Source organism: Bison bison, unplaced genomic scaffold, assembly GCF_000754665.1.
Source record: "Bison bison bison isolate TAMUID 2011002044 unplaced genomic scaffold, Bison_UMD1.0 scf7180017864237, whole genome shotgun sequence".
In the NCBI taxonomy this organism is placed as follows: domain Eukaryota; kingdom Metazoa; phylum Chordata; class Mammalia; order Artiodactyla; family Bovidae; genus Bison; species Bison bison.
The window spans coordinates 860013-871241 of record NW_011494809.1 but is presented as its reverse complement, the minus strand read 5'-3'; the positions used below and the strand labels follow the sequence as shown (position 1 = coordinate 871241).

The 11229-nt window shown below is 34.5% G+C and overlaps 1 protein-coding gene across 2 annotated transcripts in view; it reads left to right on the top strand.

The window, feature by feature from the left end:
- Window positions 1-11229, top strand: part of PIK3C3 (phosphatidylinositol 3-kinase, catalytic subunit type 3) — a 164807-nt gene that overhangs the window by 125505 nt on the left and 28073 nt on the right. For both annotated transcript variants that reach the window (XM_010846456.1, XM_010846457.1), the window contains exon 21: window positions 1345-1419. In XM_010846456.1, the coding sequence (XP_010844758.1) occupies window positions 1345-1419 (75 nt within the window). The remainder of the gene's footprint in view (window positions 1-1344; window positions 1420-11229) is intronic.

Sequence of the window (11229 nt, the reverse complement as noted above, 5' to 3'; positions counted from 1 at the left end):
AAACGAGTTGCCAGTCCAGGTTTGATGCATGACGCTGGATGCTTGGGGCTGGTGTACTGGGACGGCCCAGAGGGATGGTATGGGGAGGGAGGAGGGAGGAGGGTTCGGGATGGGGAACACATGTATACCTGTGGCGGATTCATTTTGATATTTGGCAAAACTAATACAATTATGTAAAGTTTAAAAATAAAATAAAATTAGAGGGAAAAAAAAAAAAAAAAAGAGTTCATCAAATCCCAAAGCACAGATCTTTGTACTCCAGGAATAAACCAACTTAGTTCTCTTTGCTAAAAACATGTTGACTGTAACAGTTGTATTTTGATAAATAAAGATGTGTTTGAGCCTAGGTATAATGATTTAAAATTAAGGGTCCAAAACCGCCATTACTTTTGTACCAACCTAATAATTGAAGATTGATCTAATGGTAATGTCATTACGTAAGTCATTTTTGGACTTCCGGTATGGCCTTCAGAACATGTATTAAATGAACATTAATAATATTAATTGAATTTAGACAGGATTAATGCCGTTATTAACAAGTGGTCTGATTTTTATTTTCCATAGTGACTGAAATAAATGTATGTTTGTAAATACTGGCATAGGCATGTGTATTTGCAAATTTTATTTATTATTAGGTTATTAATGAGAGAAACAGAGCAGAAAAAATTCAGCTTCAAACAAATGTTATTTGCTTAAATTTTTTGAGCATTTTTCAACATGTGCCAGGTTTCCAGATTTTATGAGAAAGAAAAAAATGAGACAATGACTGGTCCTGCTTATGTAATTTTTCTTAATTTAGAGGATTATGCTATGAACTTTATACATGTTTTTACAACTCAAGTGAATTCATTCATTGTTCTTTCTGCTGCCACTTCAAGATTATTTCTCTAAAATTTGTTTTAATTTTACATTTACTTTTGTCATTGTGTAGATAAGATGGTTGTGGTATGATTGACTTCATTATGTATGTTTCTGCAACCCTTTTTTCACTGTCATTCTTAACATATACCCAGTTTGAAGTGAGAAATGATAGACACGTGTTATAATTAAGGTTTCTACAATCTCACTTAACTTTGGTTAAAATGACTTTTTAACAATTTGACAGAATTTTGCACGATATTTTTTCTGATGCAAATAATAATTTGAGTTTAAAGTGATAACTGCTTCATAGAATCAAAGATTACACATTTTCTTTGAAAATTTAGGTAAGAAATTGAAAAGAGTAGTAATCAGTTTAAAATTAAATTAGCTCAAACTGCTTTTGTATTCAGTTGTATGTGTAACCTGGTTTGCCTGTGTTTTTCACAATTCTTTTGCTTTTTTGTTTTTGAACTGTTATTGCAGCTGGATATTGCGTGATTACATATATTCTTGGAGTAGGAGACAGGCACCTGGATAACCTTTTGCTGACAAAAACAGGTAATAATGGCTAGTAGAAGATATACATTTTATATGCCAATGATTTTTGCTATGGAATCTACTTCGTAATAAAATAAGTTGCCTAAGTGAATATAAACTGTAGTCTTAGAAATCCCTCTATATGGTACTTTTAAGAACATACAAAGGAAATGCCTATACTTTTTAAGAATTGCTATAGTAAAAATCCTGTAGGTGATATATAGCCTTTACTTCTTGAAATGCCTCCTCTAGTAGAAAGCCCTTATTGTCTGCAAGTAGTCCAGTTTATTACTGTATAGCTCTAGTTTTAGAGTGTTTAAATATTCTTTCTCTTATCAGACAACACCAATAAGTCGCAGTATCAGTCAACACTGAAATCACATTAACCTCCACCTTTAATTCTTTACCTTTTCCCTTGGAGGTATTTGGAATAACTGTTCTCACCCTCCTTCTTCCTATTAACTCCTTGGCCCAATGCTTTAAACACCTTCTCTGTGCAAACAGCTTCCAAACTTACTCTATTTCAATCAATTTCACCAGCTATTTACTTGAAATCCTAAATATACAGCTATTTGTAAAAGTTATTTTGTTCTTCCACTACCTGCCTAATAAATTGTTCCTTGCTTGATTTTCCCATCCTAATAAATAGGAACATCATTTACTCAGTTGTTTAAGCCTCAGAGTTGGGAGTTATTTTTAATTCCACTATTGGCTTTGTTTCATATATTGAACATATTATCAGATTGTATCTACTGCTCACTAAAATGGATAATGAAGTTAGCCCCTCTCTTCATTTCCACTGCTTCGACCCCATTTGAAACCACCAGTATCTTTTGCCCAAACTGTTTGATTAAAATATGAACTCTTTAATGTAGGCATTGTGGCTTGCCCAACCGGTTTGAATGTCTGAATGTGGAATCACTCCTGTGTTGAGCCAGTGCTCTTGTTTTGTTCTTCCTGGGAAGCTCTTCTGTCAGATCTTTGCGAGACTTTGGTTCCTAAGCTTAAGTTTGAATGGCATCTTTTTTAGAATAGCCTTTTCTAACTCTTGAGTCTGAAATAATGTATACCTGCCACCCCACCCCTCTCCATTTCTACTTACTCTGTTTTGTTTTCTTTGCAACACTTACCACCAGCTTAAGTTATCTTTTTTTCAAATACAATTCAACAAGTATTTATTAAGCACCTACTATATTTTAGGTGTTGTTCTAGGTGCTGGAGATACCAAACAAAAGAGACAGAAATCCTAGCTCTCATGGAGCTTATTGACTTCTTAACATCATCCATCCTCTTCCATTCAGGATGTAAGTTCCCTGAGAACAAGGACCCAGTCCATTCACTGTGCCTCCAGAGCCTTGAACAACATTCAGCTCAAATGTTTGATAAATTATTGTTGAATTAATGAATAAATATTTCTTCTCTTCTATAGAGCTTTTTCTTCCCTATGCCATATGATCCAAGTTTTTTCAGCCCTCCAGAGAAAGTAGATTTTAAAGTACCCTTAAAATAGTCTCTCAGGTAATGATATTATCTATTAGTATTTCTCCAAATTTTCATGCCAAGAATTTAACATCCAGTGTAGCCTCACTAATTGCTAATATAATAACTGTGTTGTTCATGTAATCTGCAATTTCATATATTCAACTTTAAATCTTTAGTGTGAAAAATTATCTGGTAAAATTTGCATGTGGAACTGTCTGTATCAAGGCCATACAGTCCCTTTAATAATCAAAGCCTGAAAGAATGTAACCAAATTGAATTGGAAGTTGGAGGTTCTTGCCAAATTTATTCATTTAGTAAAGTATATTTTTTATAAAATGTTATGCTGTGTTTGAAAAAAAAAATAATTTGGAAAATGTTTACCTGTGTTGTTTTTTAGCTCTCTTTTTCAGTTGAATCTTTTAACCACAGAATCAAACTACAAAAATAATTACATTTGTTTTTATATTGTATTCATTTTATAACCACAGTGGAATTCTTTAATGTATAGAGTAGCAATATATCTGTAATATTTAGGTATTGTTCTAGGTGCTGACGATTCACAGATCTTACCTGTCTCTTTTAGAAATTGATAAATAAGAGACCTTTTTCTGTTGAACTTTGAGAGCTGTTCTGTCTTGTGTGTGTCTATGTGTATTGATGGGGATACTTTAAGAGTTAAGATTTGGAAAGAAAGGTCTATCTAATATACTTTTTTGGCCCAGGTCATAGATACTTGCGGAGAAGGATATCGCAGCCCACTCTAGTATTCTTGTCTAGAGAATCTTGTGGACAGAGGATCCTAGTGGGCTGCCATCTATGGGGTTGCAGAGAGTCAGACACGACTGAAGCGACTTACCATTCATGCATGCATTGGAGAAGGAAATGGCAACCCACTCCAGTATTCATGCCTGGAGAATCCCAGGAACAGAGGAGCCTGGTGGGCTGCCGTCCATGGGGTCGCACAGAGTCGGACATGACTGAAGCGACGCAGCAGCAGCAGCAGCAGCATAGGTACTTGTGGAAACTGAATTGTAAAATTTCAGGAACAGATTTTAAACTTCTTGTCACCAGTTTTCCACTAGAGGGTGCTCTAAATTTTGTTTTTGAAGAATAAAAGCTTACCTTAAAATGTCCTGGGTAGGAAGCATGTCTGTTTCTTTCAAAACAGCATTTCTCCAAGTTATTTCTTCTTAATCTCTCTAATTATTTCATCCATTTATATTATACAACAGCATTTTAAACCTTCCTCACTGGGATAAATATTTTCAGTTCTGGGGTTTAGATTGAATGAAATTGGATTATGTGAGGAAAAACAAGTTATATCAAGACAAATGGAAGTATAATACATTCCTCAACTTCCTGAAGTTTATAATGATTTATTTTAAAATATTTGTGTCTCTAGTTGTTTTTTACTAACAGTCCATATTTCAGAGTAGTTTCAAGTCATGTTAATTACGTATGTTATAATTTGACTAGAGCTTCCCTGGTGGCTCAAACAGTAAAGAATCTGCCTGAAATGCGGGAGACCTGGGTTCGATCCCTGGGTTGGGAAGATCCCCTGGAGAAGGAAATGACAACCCACTCCAGTATTCTTGCCTGGAGAATCCCATGGACAGAGAAGCCTGGTGGGCTACAGTCCATGGGGTCACAAAGAGTTGGACATGACTGAGCAACTAACACACACACACACACAAAATTTAAGCTATATCATATATATAATGAAAGTTTCTCTGTCATGTTTGACTTATTATGTGCGACTCCATGGACTGTAGGGGTTAATATGTCATTATAGGAGTTAATATGTCAGGCTCTGAAGTCAAATTCTTTGAATTTAAATGGTCCTTCCACCATTGGATGACTGAGCATGTTATCTATCTGTGTCTCAGTCTCTTCTTCTCAATGTATAATAATAGAATCTCTCTCCTGGTGTGAGAGTTGAACGATTTAATATGGTAGAATTTTGTATGGTACCGAGTACCTAGTAAACATTCCTTTTGGGCTATTATGGTTTTGTTTATTTCACCACCAGAAAATAAGAATGCCTTCCTTTTTTGACTTATATAGCTGTTATCATAATTGATAACAGCTGGAATCATGATTTTAGAGAGAAGCAAGCAATGTATTTCTAGTTTTTTTTCCTACTCCAGAATCCAAATGCCTTCAAGTTACTGCTCTCTGAATTCTCTTTTGAGAGTCTCATTAATTTAATAATATGGGAAGCTTTTTAGAGGAAAAAGTTTGATGATTTAATGCTATCCTCTCAGTGTTTTAAGGTGAAAGTGAATGTGAAAGTCGCTCAGTCATGTCCAACTCTTTGTGACCCGAATTTTCCAGCTGAGAATACTGGAGTGGGTAGCCTTTCCCTTCTCCAGGGGATCTTCCCAACCCAGGGGAAGATTTATTTTATTTTAAAAATAAATATGATTATTTGTTTTGTTTTTTCAGAACATATTTTCAGGATATCATGAATTGGTGATATTCAAAATCTTTCTTAAGTAGAATGAACTTAGTTACTATTCAAATGGTAGTGCTTTCTCAGCTGTTTGCACTTGTTATTTAGTTTGGAGGATTAAGCATACTATAAAATCTAAAACTACAGACTTGTTTTATTAATGTGCTTGTTTATTCTCTGCAACATGAGAGAAGGGAATATAAATAAAGTTTTGTACATAGTAGGCACCCAGTAAATGCTTTGGAAAGAAATAAATGAACTAGGTTTTTTCATATCATTTTTTATCTTTCTGCAGGTTACAGAAAAATCTATATCCTATCAAAACTTATTTTTACTATAGACTGTGGACATACTATTATTTATCAGTTTGATTTGTATTTCTCAGTTGATATATACAGAAGAGAGCCAAGCACATAAGACCTTCCCTTTTATCCATAAATACTTTTTTAGTCTTTATTGATCATTACTTTAGATGTTTAAATAGTGAGAACTTGTCCTCATGAGAATAGTTTTCTTTTTAACATTATTTAAAATCTGCTCTTTTGAAAGTTTCTTAAATATTCAGTGTCAGGAAGTAAGTCTTTTTGTTTACTGAAACCTGTCATAAGGAAAATGTTAATAGTTTGCTTATAGCTGCCTTTAAAAAAAAAAAAAAAGGTTCTTTGAGAAGAGCATTGTTTCTTCTCATAGAGGTAATCAAAAGTAATAGAGGGCTATACTCATTGTGCCTAAGGAGACAGATATTACTTCATGGAAAGAGTAATTTAGATGGGGTCATTAAGAATGTGTTGGATTTGTATGGGATGCAAATGGAGAAAAATATGCAGTACAATAAAATACCCCGAAGCTGAAATAAGCCAGTCCTTTTCAGGTAATATATAGTCTGGTTGGAGAAATTTGAAGTCAGATTGTGGAGGAAAGTCAGTCTACTTCCTTTTGGATCACCTATTATATGACAAAGCTTAATTCATGTCACTGAAACTGAAGTAAAACTATAGATTAGGGTAGTAAATATTTTAATATAAGTTTTATCAGATTATATATTCCTTAATGCTGCATAGACACTATTTTGCTTCAAAATGAATAACTTGAAGAGAGATTACATTTTGGTGTATTTCAAAGAATTTGAAGTTTCATAAATGAAAATATTAAAAAATTATTTTCATAGTAATCCCTATAACCAAAAAAATGTGTCAATTTTTAAGCTAGTGAAGTTGAACAACACAAGGAAACTGTAACCATTGGTCTGAATCATCATTTAGATGATTCATCTTGCCACTGTCCCCTCCACAATGACCTAACTGAAGCCGAGAGTTGTACTCCTCGGCATAAAGTAGATCAGAAATCCTCAAGCTTCTGAGTGTATCAGAATCATCAGGAGAGCCAGTTAAAATACACACTGCTGGTCCCCAGGCTTAGATATGATAGGGCCTGAGAATTTGTTTTAGTAGCAAAGAATTACATATGATAGGGCCTGAGAATTTGTCTTAGTAGCAAAGAAAACTAAGTAATTATCTGAAATGATTATTAAGATTCTTCTTCCTTTATAAAATCCTTTTTTATCAAGTTCTTAAAACTTTTTATTGTATATTGGAGTATAGCCAATTCACACTGTTGTGATAGTTTCAGGTGGACAGCAAAGGGACTCAGCCATATACATACATACATATATATGTATATACATACATATCATATATATGTATGTATGTATCCATTCTCCCCCAATCTCCCCTCTCATCCAGGCTGCCACATAACATTGAGCACAGTCCCTTGTGCTGTACAGTTAAGTTCTTGTTGGTTATCCATTTTAAATACAGGAGTTTGTTCCTGCCCATCCCAAATTCCCCAACTATCCCTTCCCCCAGTTTTCCCCCCATACCCATAAGTTCATTCTCTAAGTCTGTGAGTCGGTTTCTATAAAGGGTATCATAATGATATTTCTCTTTCTCTGTCTGACCTACTTCACTCAGCATGATAATCTCTAGGTCCATCCATGATGCTGCAAATAGCATTATTTCATTTTTAATGGCTGAGTATTATTCCTTTATGTATCTTACATCTTCTTTATCCATTCCTCTGTTGATAAACATTTAGGTTGCTTCCTTGTCTTGGCTATTGTAAACAGTCCTGCAGTGAGCATTGGGGTGCATGTGTCCTTTCAGATCATGTTTTTCTCCAGATATGTGTGCAGGAATGGGATTTATGGGTCACATGTAGCTCTATTTTTTGTTGTTTTTTTGTGTTTTTTTTTTTAAGAAAACTTCACACTGTTCTCTATAGTGGCTGTACCAGTTTACATTCCTACCAACAGTGTAGAGGGGTTCCCTTCTCTCTACACCCTCTCCAGCGTTTATTGTCTGGATTTTGATGATGGCCCTTTTGACTGGTGTGAGGCAATATCTCATTATAGTTTTTATTTTTATTTCTCTATTAAACAGCAGTGTTGAATAAATTTTCGTATGCCTCTTGGCATCTATATGTCTTCTTTGGAGAGATGTCTATTTAGGTCTTTGGCCCATTTTTTGATTGGGTTGTTTTTAAGATGTTAAAGCCCCATGAGCTGTTTGTAAATTTTGGAGACTAATCAATTGTTGATTCCATTATTTGCAGCAATTTTCTCCCATTCTGTGGGTTGTCTTTTTGTCTTCTCTGATTTCTTTTGCTGTACAAAAGCTTTTCAGCTTAATTAGATTTCTATTACTGTGATTTATGTCAAAGAGTGTTTTGCCTATGTTTTCTTCTATGAGCTTTATACTGTCTGGTCTTCAATTTAGGTTTTTAATCCATTTTGAGTTCATTTTGTGTATGTTGTTAAAGAATGTTCTAATTTCATTTTTTTTTTTTTACACATAGCTGTCCAGTTTTTCCAATTTATTGAAGAGACTGTCTTTTCTCCATTGTATATTCTTCCTCCTTTGTCAAAGATTAGTTGCCTACAGATGTGTGGGTTTATTTCTGGGCTTTCTATCCTGTTCATTGATCTGCATTTCTGTTTTTGTGCCAGATTCATACTATTTTGATGACTGTAGCTTTGCAGTATAGTCTGAAACCAGGAAGCCTGATTCCTCCAACTTCATTTTTCTTTCTTAAAGTTGCTTTGGCTCTTCAGAGTCTTTTGTGTCTCCATACAAATTTAAATTTTTTTTCTAGTTTTATGAAAAATGCCACTGTAGATTGCCTTGTGTAATATAGTCATTTTGACAATATTGATTCTTCTATCCAAGAACATGCTATACCTTTCCATCTGTTTGTGTCATCTTCAGTTTCTTTCATCATTATCTTACAGTTTTCAGAGTACAGGTGTTTTGTCTCATTGGGTAGGGTTATTCCTAGGTATTTATACTTTTTGAGGCAATACTAAATGTGATTGTTTCTTTAATTTCTTTCTAATCTTTCGTTGTTAGTATATAGAAATGCAGCATATTTCTGTGCTCTAATTTTGATCCTGCAACTTCACTAAATTCATCGGTGAGGTCTAGTAGCTTTTGGTAGCATCTTTCGGATTTTCTGTGTATAATATCACGGCATCTGCAAACAGTGACTGTTTTTCTTTTCCAATTTAGATTCCTTTTATTTCTTGTTCTTCTCTGATTGCTGTGGCTAGGATATCCAAAATTATGTTGAATAAAAGTGGTGAAATAGATATCCCTGTCTTGGTCCTGATCTTAGAGGAAATGTTTTTAGCTTTTTGCTGTTGAGTATGATGTTAGCTGTAGATTTGTTTTATATGGCCTTTATTATGTTGAGGTATGTACACTCCGTGCTCAGTTTCTGGAGAACTTTTATCATAAATAGTTGCTGAGTTTTGTCAAAACCTTTTCCTGCATCTTTTGAAATGATCATGTGTTTTTTTCTTTCAATTTTTTGATGTGGTTTATCACACTGATTTGAGGATAGTGAAAAATCCTTGACTCCTTGGGTTAAATCCCACTGTTCATGGTGTATGATTCTTTTAATGTATTGTTGGATTCAGATTCCTAGTATTTTGTTGAGGATTTATGCACCTGTGTTCATCAGTGATTTTGCCCTGTGATTTTCCTTTTTTTGTGATATCTTTGGTTTTTGTGTCAAGGTGATGTGGACTCACAGAATGAGTTTGATAGTTTTCTTTCCTCTGCAATTTTTTGGAACAGTTTCGGGAGGATTATTGTTAGCTCTTCTTGGAATTTGCCTGTGAAGTCATCAGGTCTTGGACTTTTGTTTTTTGGGAGTTTTTAAATCACAGTTTCAATTTCAGTGCAGTGATTGTCTCTTCATATTTTCTGTTTCTTCCTGGTTCAGTCTTGGGAGAATGTACCTTTCTAAAAATTTGTCCATTTTTCCCAGGTTGTCCACTTGGCATACATGTTGTTGCATACTTGTTGCTCTTACAGTTTTTTGTAAGAGTCTCTTATGATCCTTTGGCTAAAGGTTTATCAATTTTGTTTATCTTTTCAAAGAACTAGATTTTAGTTTCATTGATCTTTGAATTTTTTTATTTTTGGTCTCTGTTTCATTTACTTCTACTCTGATCTTTATGATTTCTTTCCTTCTGCTAACTTTGATTCTGTTTATTATTCTTTCTCTGGTTGCTTTAGGTGTAAGGTTAGGTTGCTTATTTGAGATATTTCCTATTTCCTGAGGGATGATTGTATCATTGTAAACATCCCCCTTAGAATTGCTTTTGTTGTATTCTATAGGTTTTTAATTGATGTGCTTTTCATTTTCATTTGTTTCTAGGTATTTGATTTCCTCTTTGATTTCTTTACTATTTTTCTTGTAGTTTATTTCTAATCTCATAGCATTGTGATTGGAAAAGGTGTTAAGATTTCAGTTTTCTTAATTTTACCAAGGCTTACCTTGTTGCCCAGACCGTGGTCAATCCTGGACAATGTTCCATGTGCACTTGAGAAGAATGTATATTATGCTGTTGGATGGAATCCTCTTTAAATATCAATTAAGTAGGTCTGGTCTAATGTTTCATTTAAGGCTCTAACCTTACTGATTTGCTGTTTGGATGATCTGTCCATTGATGAAGTGGGGTGTTACAAAGAACATGAGAGATTCAAGGAGAAAGAATAAGTAGAGGTATAAAAAACAATAAGTACAGTTTTGAGATTGGTTCCAGTTAATTATTAAATATTCAAAAGAAAAATTAAGAATAACTCTACACTATATACTATTAATTTCAGCAGTATATATTCTCTTTAATCCAAAAAATTGTCTTCACCTACAATTATAAAAATATTTCCATGTCTCTAATGCAAATAGACTTCCCTGGTGGCTCAGATGGTAAAGAATCTGCCTGCAGTGCAGTAGACCCAGGTTCGATCCCTATGTCAGGAAGATCCCCTGGAGAAGGAAATGGCAATCCACTCCAGCATTCTTGCCTGGAGATTTCCACGGACAGAGAAGCCTGGTGGGCCTCAATCCATGTGGTCGCAAAGAATTAGAAATGCAAATAACAGGAAAATTTAATTAACACCTCTTATTAGCAAGAAGAGATAAGAAAGCCTTCTTCAGCGATCAATGCAAAAAAATAGAGGAAAACAACAGAATGGGAAAGACTAGGGATCTCTTCAAGAAAATGAGAGATACCAAAGGAACATTTCATGCAAAGATGGGCTCGATAAAGGACAGAAATGGTATGAACCTAACAGAAGCAGAAGATACTAAGAAGAGATGGCAAGAATACGCAGAAGAACTGTACAAAAAAGATCTTCACAACCCAGATAATCACGATGGTGTGATCACTGACCTAGAGCCAGACATCCTGGAATGTGAAGTCAAGTGGGCCTTAGAAAGCATCACTACAAACAAAGCTAGTGGAGGTGATGGAATTCCAGTTGAGCTATTCCAAATCCTGAAAGATGATGCTGTGAAAGTGCTGCACTCAATATGTCATCAAATTTGGAAAA